Source organism: Meleagris gallopavo, chromosome 2 (genome assembly GCF_905368555.1).
Source record: "Meleagris gallopavo chromosome 2, MGAL_WU_HG_1.1, whole genome shotgun sequence".
In the NCBI taxonomy this organism is placed as follows: Eukaryota; Metazoa; Chordata; class Aves; order Galliformes; family Phasianidae; genus Meleagris; species Meleagris gallopavo.
The window spans coordinates 101,084,265-101,096,322 of NC_139405.1; the positions used below are offsets into that span (position 1 = coordinate 101,084,265).

Below are 12,058 nucleotides of genomic sequence, written 5' to 3' on the forward strand. Positions count from 1 at the left end.
TGGGGGGCAACCAGCCCACAGCAGAGGGTTGGGGCTGGGTAATCTTTAACGTCCCTTCCAACCCAAGCTACTCTGTGATTCTATGATGCCACTGGTGGAGATGGGATTGGGACAGGATGGGTCTCTTCTGCCTTTCCCCCTTGGGGAAGGTCTGAGTGCTCAGCCTCTGCGGAATGGTGATGCTGGTTGGCATTAGGAACCCACGGGGTGACAGAGCACCTGTAGGATGACAGCAGGAAGAAACGCGAGAGGCTGCAGTGATAAATGCTTGTGAGAAGAGTTTGGTTTTTTTTTTGGGGGGGGGGGAGAGAGGGGGGGGAAAGAGAGAAAAAAAAAAGAAAGCCGTGTTTGTTTTGGCCAAACGTTTACATTCCTTCCAATAAATCATCGCGGCACTTGTTTTTGTATTTGCGGAGAAATCGCAACAGACATAAGCAGGGACTTAAGGGACTTGAAATAACATCCCGGTAAATACCCCACGTTGTTATTTTAATCGAGGCCCGAGGAAACATCTGAATTTTACCAAGGAAACCCTCCTTGGTGAGGAGGGGAAACATCACCCCGTGCCCGCTCGGGGCTTTGTTCCACCGCGGGGCGGAATTACCTCTCGGAGTCCGCTCCTCGGGGCCGCCCCATCGCCCCAAACGGAGGGGGGAGCACCCTGCGTACCGCGGGCCGGGGATCCCTACCGGGAATGTGGGCCGCGAGACAGAGGTGTGGGGCGTGAAACAGCCGGGGAGCGAGGGCAGCGCTCCAAAGGAAATAAGCAAAGGCCGGAGGCGCTCCCTGCCCAAAATAAGGCCCGACGACAGCGACCCCGCAGCTCGGGGAGCCGTCGGAGGGCCGCGCTCCGACCCGCGGGACACCGCGTCGGGAGCACTGAGCGCGGCCGCGGGACGCGCGCGGGGGGCGGACCGGGCCGCGGGGGCCCCCCCGGCTCTCACCTGCGGCCGAGGGCGGGGCGGGGGGCGGGCGGCCGGCAGGGGGCGCCGCGGGCGGCGGCGGGAGGCGGCCGGCGGCGGCGGCGACGACGGCGGCGGCGGCGGCGGCGGGCGAAGACGATGTTCAAAAGCGGGCGGGGAGCGGCGGCGGCAGCAGCACAGCGCCGAGCGCCGCGCCGCCGCCATGCGCCTCCGCGCCGCCGCCGCCGCCCTCTGCCTCTGCCTGCTGGGCGCCTGCCGCCTCCGCCGCGGGCCGCAGGCCGCCGCCGCTCCCCAGCGACCCCCGGCAGCCGCGCCTTCCTCCTCCTCCGCCTCCTCCTCCTCCTCCTCCTCCGCCGCCGCCGCCGCCTCCCCCTTCTCCTCCCCGCCGCGGAGGGACGGGGCGCTCCGCAACGGCACGGTGGTGCCGCACCGCTACATGGTGACCCTCTACCAGCGCCTGGCCGCCCGACGAGGCGCTGCCGCCCGCCCCGTCGGCACCGTCACCGGCTTCGTGGAGCGGCTGCGGGGCGGTGAGTGCGGGACCGGGCGGCGGGAGGGGGAGCGCACGTCGGGGATGTGCGAGGGACGGGAATGGAGATGGAGATGGAGATGGAGATGGAGATGGAGATGGAGATGGAGATGGAGATGGAGATGGAGATGGAGATGGAGGTCGAGTTGGAGATGGAGATGGAGATGGAGGTGGAGGTGGAGGTGGAGATGGAGATGGAGATGAGCGTCGGTTGGGACGGGGCGGCGCGCTTGGATGGAGCCGTGAGCGGGACGGGGCAGTGCGTGGGGATGGGGCTGCGTGGGGATGGGGCTACGCGTGAGCCCCGCGGGGCAGTGCGTGGCTGTAGGTGCGGGTATGGGAAGGGATGGGAAGCAGGCGCGGGGCAGCGCTCCGATCCTCTCTCACCCGTGGCGGTGCCCATACGGATGCGCGCACCGCCGGAATCGGGGACGGCACTGCGGCTGCGGTGCCCCGCGTTGGGGCTGTGCCTCTTCGCCCCCTTCGTGCCCGCGGATCCGATGATGTTGAGCTGAGCGGACACACCGATCTGTTGTTTTTTTTTCCCATCTGCACTTACACGCACCGTGTCGTCCCGACAAAAGTTTTTTGGGGGTGAAAAAAAATTAAATCAGACCTCCCTCCCTCCCCCGCCCTCCCCAGATGGAATACAATAGGAAGCCGAAGGGCCCCCGGCTCCCTCTCTGTGCCCGGATCCCCGCAGCCTCTGTACTCTGCCCGGCGACGGCACTGAGGTTCAGCGGGGAAGCAGCCGGGCCGGGGCGGGGGGAGATCGTGCGGGGTGAGCTCTGCGAAGGGATCCCCTTATCCGGCCCCGCGGGAACTGCAGATTTGCTTTAAAAGAAAATAATAATTATAAGAAAGGAGGGGGAGAAAGCTGTTTCCCAGCTGGAATGCGGCTGCGAGTCAGGGAGAGTGCGGGGCTCGGGCACGGCAGCGTGCAGCGGTCCGGTTTCCTATTAGAGAGGAGAAAAAAAGAAACCCCAGACCTCGTTCATCTCCCCCTCTCTCACCCCCTCCAGCTCTTCTTTTTATTTATCTATTTCTTTTTAAATTAACATCTGGTATATAAACGGTGCCAGAAACGGCACAAGTCTGCGTTTGGGCTTTGCGTGCACCCCGTTGGACTCAATGATCTTTATGAGTCACTTCCAACTCCGGGTATTTGCTGTTTCTATGAAAAAAACAGGGACAAATTCAGCTTCTGGGAATCGCCCGTGTCAGACACCCCGAGGCAGCACCCCGTGCCTGCAGGAGACAATGGGATTTCCCCCTTTTCTTTGCTGGGGGAACGCGGGGAGCGGGAGGGCACTCGCTCGGAGACATCCCTCCCTCCCCTCCTTCCCTCCCCGTTCTTTTTCCGCCCCTGAACGCGGCGACACCGCCGGGACGGAGGGCTGTTTCCCTCCCTCTGGGATGCTCAGCCCTTCGCCCATTGCTCCCATTCACTGCCTGTCCCACGCACCTCCGTGACGAGGGCTCGGCTTATCCTGGCTGCGTTTTGATATTGTGCCTTTTTTTTTTTTTCTTTCTTTCTTCTTTTCTTTTTTCTTCTTCTTCTTCTTCTTTTTTTTTTTTTCTTCTTTTTTCCTCTTTTTTTCCCCCTTTTTCCTCCTCCTTTTTTTTTTTTCTGTGTTCTTTTTGTATTTTTTTTCTTGTTCTTTTTGCATTTCTTTTCTTTTCTCCCTCCCAGACGCCTCCCCATCCGCCCCCGAGCAGCGCTACCTCTTCGACATCTCCAGCCTGCCCGAGGCAGAGGAAGTGACGGGCGCGGAGCTGCGGGTCCTACGCTCCCTCCCTGCAAACCGCAGCCTGGCCCTGTCCCCCGAAGGCACCTTTCACCACCTGCTCCTCTCCACCTGCTCCGGCCGGGCCGGCGAGGAGCCCAGACTGCTGGACTCCAGAGCGGCCGATGTTCTGGATGCAGGCTCCAGATGGGAGGTGTTTGACGTTTGGGAAGCGCTTCGAGACCGCAGGGAGAGGCCCCCAAAGGGCAAACTGCTGTGCTTCGTGCTGAGGGTGGTGTCGGATCGCTCGGGCCGTCTCCTGCCCCCTCGGCAGCTGGGATTCGGCAAACCCCACCCGCAGCCCCTCGAGCGAGCGCTGCTTGTGGCCTTCTCCCACACCCAGAGGAAGGAGAACCTCTTCAAGGAGATCCGGGAGAGGATGAAGGTGCTGGGCGGCCCCCCCTTGCTAGAACCCCCTGATCCCGGCCGGGAGGCGTACCCCAAGCGGAGGAAGAGGAGGACCGCCATCGCTGCCCGCTCCGGGGGCAAAGGCCACGGGAAGAAGGCGAAGACGCGTTGCAGCAGGAAACCCCTACACGTCAACTTCAAGGAGCTGGGCTGGGACGACTGGATCATCGCCCCGTTGGATTACGAGGCGTATCACTGCGAGGGGGTCTGCGACTTCCCCCTGCGCTCCCACCTGGAGCCCACCAACCACGCCATCATCCAGACCCTGATGAACTCCATGGATCCGGAATCCACCCCCCCCAGCTGCTGCGTGCCCTCCAAGCTCAGCCCCATCAGCATCCTCTACATAGACTCCGGGAACAACGTGGTGTACAAACAGTACGAGGACATGGTGGTGGAGACGTGCGGCTGCAGGTAGCAATTTCTGCGGCTCTTCCCCACCCCACCACGCCCCATTTTATATATAAATATATATATAATATATATATACATACACATTTTGGTGTGTGCCTTTCCAAGAGCCCCCTGCCCTCAGGGGCTGCCCCGAAGGGATGGGGAAACCCTCTCTGTTCCTTTCTCAAAGTTTTGGGGCTTTCTGCATTGCCATCGGGTTGGGGCGGTGGGAGCTTTTCTTTCTGCATGTAAGGACACCTCTTCAGAGCATCTGGGGAGAAGCAGAGTCCTGAGCTCCCCAGGGAAGAGCTGCTTTGCTTGGGTTCTTATTTTTCCAAATAATTGCTATAAAAAGGCCGGGCTCCAATCCACCTCCCTTTGGCAGCAGCTCCGTTCCTCCCTGCCTGCCCTAAGGGAACCCACATCTTCTGGGCAGAGACATTTAACTTGCGAAGAGCAGAGCTGAGAGGGCTGCAAATTGTTAGGAAATGGGCTTAAATTGTGCCTTGAACCCAGAGAAGCCTGGTATCAATTGTGGGATGCTGCCAGGTGGCTTTCTTTACTGAGCTGCAGCTTTGTGGCTCTGCTTAGGTCAGGGATGGGATAGCTTTGGTTTTGACTATTTGTTTTTTGTTGGGTCCAAGCTGTTGCCTTATAAATATCAGCACACAGCTACAGGAGTTTGCTTTTGGGGAGATCAATTCCTGCTGGAAAATGTTTATTTTTTTTCTATAAAGCTCCTCATCCTCAGAGATGTCTTAACAAAGGGCAGGCAGCCTCCCAGCCCCAGACCACTTCCTTGGGCAGAAGAGAGCATCCAGCTCTCACCCAAGCAGCCCCCGCTGAGGCAATACGACATCAGCAGGGCTCCCATCCTGTGTATCACCGCAGAGAGGGACCCTGTAGGACAATCCCAGTGTCTCCCCATCCTCATCCCCAGGGCTCCAGCAAACCTCATCCAACATCTCTAACAGCTCTCGTCCCATACTCTTAGCACAGGCATCAATCAGAGGGGGGGGATGCTGGCCCTGCAGTGTTCCCAAGCCCATCAAGCTTCCACATGCCTGGCTCTTCGCTCACTGATGGTCTCCAGATAGCTTTTCTCACTGCTGAAACATGTTTTCCTTTTTGTTTTTTATTTTTTATTTTTTTTTGCTCCTTTCCTCCAAATATTTGCTGTAGAGGTTTGTGGGCAGTTCAATATTTATATATACAAACAGCTCCTGACAGCCCCACAGGTGGCCCTGGGCCCCTTCTTGCAGGACACGGAACCATGTCCTCATTTGTGCCCTGGAGAGCAAATTCTGGCTCGGTCACTGGAGGTTTACAGCCTGGATCACTGCAGTAAGGGAAAATGGGGAGGTCTGGGGAGAGCACAGAGGCTGCTGCTGGCAGCGGTGCTGTCTGTGGATTTGCCCATTTGGGAATTAATTGCCACTCTCCCCATTGGGCATCTCTGTTTTTTGGCAGAGAGCTCTTCTTTGGCAGCCTGATGTGGGTGGTAGCCCTGCCCATGGGAGGAAGTTGGAAATAAATGATCTTAAGTCCCCCTCCAACCTACGCCATTCTATGACTCTGTGATAGGTGAGGTTGGCTCCTGCCAGGAGATGCTCTCTGGGGTATCACTGCCAGGACCTTATAAAGGCATTGAAGCCACCCTGTGAAGTGGTATTCCTGATCCATCTCCTCTTGCCTGAGCTGATTTCTGAGTGGTATAAATTGGAGACGAGAGGCTGAAAGTGGACAAAGGTAGATTCAGTGGACTCGGAATGATTTGAATGGATAATTGCAGGTTCCCAATCTGCTGTATTTATACAGCCTTTCCAGGAAAAAAAGAGAGGGGAAAAAAAAAAGAAAAAAAAAAGAAAAAGAAAACCGAAACAGTTTCCATGCAGAGTATGTTCTCCTGGAGGATTTGTCTGACCTTCAGCACCATTTTTATCTGCAGGATGTAATTACAGCAAAGCTAGAAATAGCAAGCATCTGGAAAGGGCCGTGTACCTGCGCTTGGTGCTCCCTCCCCTCCTGCGTGGGGCAGCAATAGCTTAGGGACAGGGAAAGCTGCTCAGATCCAAAAAGGCTTTGACAGCACTGAGCTGGGACTCAGGGTGCGTGGTCAGGCCAAGCCTGGTGCGTGGAACCTGTGTGTAACACCGGAGCCTGTGCTTCCAGCACCGCTTCACTGCGTCCTGGAGACCACAACCCACTGGGGTCCGAAAGCAAGGGCAGATGGAGCGGCGATGTCCTCCTGGGCTGTTTGCTGATGCTTGCCACACCCGTGAGGAAAAGTCTGGCAACCCCAAGCTGCCTTCTGCTTGGAGCTGAGCGCCAGCTGCTTCTGCGTGCGTTCCCACCATATGGATTTTAGCTCACATCTTGCTCGTGTGGCTCTCGCTGCTGGGGAGAGCAGGGAAAGGCCGGCAGTGATTTATTGGTCACACTCCCTTTGCAAAGCAAGCAGCCACTTCTGCTGCTGGCAGCTTTAGGGCCCTCTCCCACAAACCCTGAAGTGTGTGTTTAGTGGTGGTCACCCTGCTGGCTTCCCCAGAACCGCAGGCACGGGAGCTCTCTGCCCCTCCTGTCCTTAAATGGGTCTCTGGTCAGTAAGAGAGTTGTGCTGTACCACGTTGGTGCACCTACCATGCTGTACCAGCCATAAGCTGGTTTATCTTCTCCATGACAAAACCAGCTGTAGTCAGCCTTCTGAAGCTCCTTGTTCCTTTAATGCCTTGCTGCATACATGAGAATGCGCAGCACTCTCTGGTATTCATACTGGAACTCCTGCTGGTGGAGGAGGACCAACCAAAGAGCCCATCCTTCGTCTCTGAGGATGTTTTACAGCCTCAGGATATGTAGGTTGTGCTGCTGCTCTCCCTTCGGCTGGTACCACTATTAGAGCAGTCCTGAATTTGCTGTGCTGTAGGGAGCCTGGGGGAAGGCATGGGCAGGGTGATGTACTCGTGTTCAGCCTCTGGCTGAGGTTGCCCAGAGAGCTGGTGGATGCCCCATCCCTGGAGACACTCAAGGTCAGGCTGGATGGAGCTCTGAGCACTGATGGAGCTGTAAGTGTCTCTGTTCATTGCAGGGGAATTGGACTAGATGGCCTTGAGGGTTCATTCCATCTCAAATAAGGAACACTGGGATTTGTTGGCGGCTGGGAAATGGGCAACAAGTGAGGAGGGGAATCATATCATATTGTAGAATGGCTTAGGTTGGGGGACAATTTAAAGCCCATCCAGTTCCAACCCCACTAATGTGGACTGATTGTGCCCCACCAGATCAGGCCACCCAGAGCCCCATCCAACCTGACCTTCAATGCCTCCAGAGAGCATCCGCAGCTTCGCTGGGCAGCCTGTTTCTGAAGGCTGAGGCCTACCAGCATGAGTTGCAGACATGGACCCACCAGGCCGTGGGTCTGGCTGGACTCAAGGTGGAGAGAATAGAGGTCCTGCTCACACATTCAAGTGTTTTTCCAATAGAAGATGGAAGTATTTGGGTCTTCTCACTGCTTTGCTGTGTTATGAACCTCCACTGATGTCTTCATTAGCAGATCAATAATGGAAATATGGAGCTGGTTAGTGCCTGGCCACTCTGGGTGCTGTGGAATTGGCTTTGATCTTAGCTATGGGGAGAGATGGCTGTGTTCTCCATAGTGCTGTTCCACAGAGAAGCTTTTCTGCTCCCTCAGCCCTACCTTGAAGATTCATTATGGTTGGAAAAGATCTTTAAGATCAACTAGTCCAACTGTTCACCTACCATCAGTATTGCCCAATAACCACATCCCTGAGAAAAGAGAGGAGGAGAGAAGGAGGAAAAGACGAAGAGCCCCAGCTGAGGGCTGAAGGCTCACACTGACTGGGCTGGGAGCTGTGAGGTGTTAGAGAACTTCCATGGGGCAGGAGAAGGGATGGCACCAGGCTCTGGTCACTGAGGAGGTGCTGAAGTGACGTGGGCCAGTTGGCTGTGATCAATTGAGAGTGGGGCACCTTCTTTGGGCAGGGAGAGGTGATCATGCTGATTTAATTCACCCCATGCGCTGTGAGCAGGTTAACCTGTAGGATTAAATAGTGCATAAAGGAAAGATCTGAGCATCTGAAGTGCCGTACCTTTGTAAATCAAGCTCTTGGCCCTGTGGTTTGGGGGCCTGACTCCAAAGGCCTTTCTGTGCATGGAAGAGCTGCTCTATTCGTGGTGCTCCCCAGCTTAGATGCAGCCTGGGGCAATGTCAGTCCTTGTTTATCCAGTCTGCTAAACTAGCACATATCCTACCCTTGCCCATTCTTTTTCTGAAGTCAAGACTATCTGGAGCTCTTTTTATGACAAAATGAAATGACTCTCTGCTGGTCAGTCATGGTTTTATTTATGTCTTATTTTCTTTGGTTAGAAAGGAAAATATCAGTAAATGAAAAAGAACTCAAGTTTCCAATAGCCGTATCTGTAGTAGTTAATTTTTCTGAAGCAATACTTGTATCCCTATGTGTGCCTCTAACCTTTCCATGTATTTGTTCAGCTTTGTCAGGTCTGAGTGTGAAATATCTCTGAGAAGATAGCTCTGTAAGTGATGGTGTAAATGCATTGTTTGTATGTATTCTAAAGTTTAAATAGATTGTACATATTGGATTGTAAATGAACTGTAAACAGCAATCTATATTTTCTTGAATATATTATATAGCAGTATATATTTGTTAAATAAGTATTCTTCTATACTCTTCAATAACCTTTTTAATATTTTGTACAGATAAGTTTATTAAATATTTTATTGATAAATAGATCTTGGCAATAGTTTTTCTTTCTAAGACTTGTGCCTGTGTGCCAAAACCAGATGGCTCATTTCAGAGTACCTTTCCTAAGTCACATTGGCTTCCTGGGCTACTGAAGTTACTAAGGCAAACAGTGACAAAGCCGTTCATTTTACAGCTCTTTCCTTGGCAAGATCAGGTTTTTTAGAAAGGGGGAAAAAAAAAGGGAGAACACTGAGTTTTTGCAGTGCATTTCTCATCAGAAAAAGTACATCCCTTTTCTTCCCTGTGTGTTTGAAAACACTTCTCCTGCCTTGACTAGGAGCAACCCAGCTCCAGCCAACCAAGCAGAGCGCTCTCCATTAACCTGAGCACAAAACTGTAGGAGCTAAGGAACACTAAATTGAAGGGGTAAATATGACAACTGGAAGAATCTCCCCTGCTCACATTGTGTGAGTGTGTGACCATACAAAACCCTTCGGATGGGTTTGACTTGAGCCCAGGACTCTGCTCCCACAGGTACAGATGGAGTCCAAGGCGATGGCCTTCCTAAGGGAAGGGATGTACCCAATCTACTCACACCTGGTGAAAGCATCCCTCTGGGAAACGAGGAAGAAATGTTGCATTTAAAAACATGGGGAATGAAAAAGTATGGGGAAAAATGTAGTAGAAAAATATTTTAATTCCACTTAGATATCCCTGGCATGCATGATACATATCCTGCTGCTCTAGAGATTAGATATTACTAAAATACTATTTTTATTATACAGCTTCTAATTAAATATATTTTTTGTTTTTCTCTCACCCTCCTTTTCTGTTTCTTTTAGTCAATCTTTCAATTAAATATATATATATATATATATATAACCTTTATTTAAAAGCTTAATAAAGCACAATGGGATATGAAACTCTGCATACTTAGGTGAACTTCAAAAGTTATGGGACATCCAGGACACAGGGCATCTGTAAGATCAGGTTGTATCTGTGTGAGGCACATTGAGGGAGGGGCTACGAATAGCTGTGTGCCTTTTTTCTCATCCACTTTCATTCACAAGGACCTTCTAGCTGCAATGGCAGAAGTTTCAGGCTGAGCTTTGTTAGCATGGCTCCTGCAATGGACATTGCCATCAACAGTGAATGAATGTGATAGGGTTAAGACTAATTCCAGTACAAATCACACAGTAGATGTAGATTTGGAGTAAGACAAACTTGGAAGTGTGGAAGAAGTCTTCATGGCACCAGGTATAGGTTTCAGCCAAAACAGAGCAACCTCTTTCCAAAACCAGGGGGAAATATGTGGAGAACTGATGATGGAGGTTTGTCTGAAGGACTTTGGTGTTAATTGCTACAGTGGTGGTATTTCCTAGGCTTTCCCTTCACAGACAGATGGCTCAGCTGGAGAGAGAGGTGCTCCCAGGGGTGCATGGGGTGATGCATCGAGGCACGGGTTATAGAATCATAAACTCATAGAATGGCCTGGGTTGAAAAGGACCACAATGATCACCTAGTTTCAACCCCCTGCTATGTGCAGGGTCGCCAACCAGCAGACCAGGCTGCCCAGAGCCACATCCAGCCTGGCCTTGAATGCCTCCAGGGATGGGGCATCCACAGCCTCCTTGGGCAACCTGTTCCAGTGCATCACCACCCTCTGTGTGAAGACTTCCTCCTAATATTTCATCTAAACCTCCCCTGTCTCAGTTTAAGACCATTTCCCCTTATCCTATCACAATCCACCCTCATAAACAGCCATTCCTCTTCCTGTTTATATGCTCCCTTCAAGTACTGGAAGGCCACAACGAGGTCTCCCCAGAAGGAGTCTGCTTTTTGCACCCTCATGTAATTCTTTCCAGTACACCTCTATGATGAGAGCAGATGATTTTAACATTTCAAAACATATTCTGTTTTTCCCAATTCCAAGCCACCTGGTCTTCATACAGAAGGATTTACTCAGAGGGTGGTGAAGCACTGGAACAGCTGCCCAGAGAGGTATGGGTGCCCCATCCCTGGGGGTGCCCAAGGCCAGGCTGGATAAAGCCCTGGGCAGCCTGAGCTGATGGGCAGCAAGCAGCCCATGGCAGGGGGTTGGAACTGGGTGGGCTTTAAGGTCTACTCCAAACTCCACCATTCTGTCATTTTGCTTAATAAATGAAATACAGTATTTTAGAGCTGGAGACAGATTGTGTTAAAGTGAGTTTGATCAAGTACTCATCAGCAAGGTACTCATCAGAAATGAGGGGCACTCCCCTGCTGTCTCTTCCAATGTCAGTTGCTTCAAATGGGATGGCCAAAAATCTCCAATATCAGACTGGCAAACACTGCACTGCAGGGTAAGTCAGATGCCTTAGACAACATTCTGCATTTCATTAGCTACTGCAAGCTGCTAAGAAACCACAACACAACTGCATGTTCCTGCAATACGTGGAATGGAAAAACCGAGCCCATTTACTATCAGCATAAGTACTTGAAAACAGTCTCCAATTAGATGTCCCCCTGCCTATGCCATCTGAGCATGCGTATTGTTTCATAACGTCTGTGTGATGCTACCAAGCAATGACTGCTCCTGGCAGCAGGATTGTATTTCTGATATTATCTTTTGCTTGCAATAAACCCTCTCAGCTGTTTCAGAAATCTCTGTTTGTATATGGCTCCTGGTCACTTCTAAATGCTCTCAAGATTTTTATTTTGTAGAGGTGCCAGAAAAGAGAATGTTTACCTGTAAGCAATGAACCTCAGCAACGTACTGAGGCTGGGAGTCTGAGTGTGAGCTGTGACATGGAGCAACATGGATCTGGCTATCAGCTAGACCAAGTACAGGGTTGGGGAGTGGGTGCACGTACAAACACATTGTCTGTAAAACCAATACATACATGATTTGAACTGCAGAAAAGAGATGATCGCTGTGGCTCATGTATGCAATGTCTCCTGTGTGGCAAGAAGCTGATGTTTAGCTTGGAGTCCAGCTCCAAATTCTATACCGTAAACACTGGGAAAGCACTCGTCCTCCTAGAGGGACAGCCCCTCCTGGCACTATAGCTCAGAGCTGCAAACATTGAATGGAGGGAGCAAGAGGAAACACTGATTGTTTTGGAGTGGCTCTGGATAAAAATGCTTCAAGTTCCTATCACAGACTTCTTGTGAGTTTAGATATCTAAATGGCAGGTGAAATTTGGGCTTAGGCAAGTATTTTTGTAAATTGTATTTCTGTAAATGTAATGAGGGTGATAAATGGGTGGTAAAGTTATTAAAGGTGAGGGCGATAAAGTTACTAAAGACTTGAAA

The 12,058-nt window shown here is 52.1% G+C and overlaps 1 protein-coding gene across 2 annotated transcripts; it reads left to right on the forward strand.

Annotated features, from left to right (window-relative positions):
- The first annotated feature begins 1,004 nt into the window (after nt 1-1,004).
- GDF7 (growth differentiation factor 7) lies at nt 1,005-8,809 on the forward strand. Of its 2 annotated transcripts, none has more exons than XM_085218097.1 (2): nt 1,005-1,453; nt 3,146-8,809. In XM_085218097.1, exons 1-2 carry the CDS (start codon nt 1,126-1,128, stop codon nt 4,063-4,065), a joined length of 1,248 nt encoding a protein of 415 aa, XP_085074223.1. In that variant the 5' UTR covers nt 1,005-1,125; the 3' UTR covers nt 4,066-8,809. The 2 variants fall into 2 exon arrangements, with proteins under 2 accessions (XP_085074223.1, XP_085074224.1); XM_085218098.1 differs by lacking the exon at nt 1,005-1,453 and adding an exon at nt 1,725-2,233.
- The last annotated feature ends 3,249 nt before the right edge of the window (nt 8,810-12,058 follow it).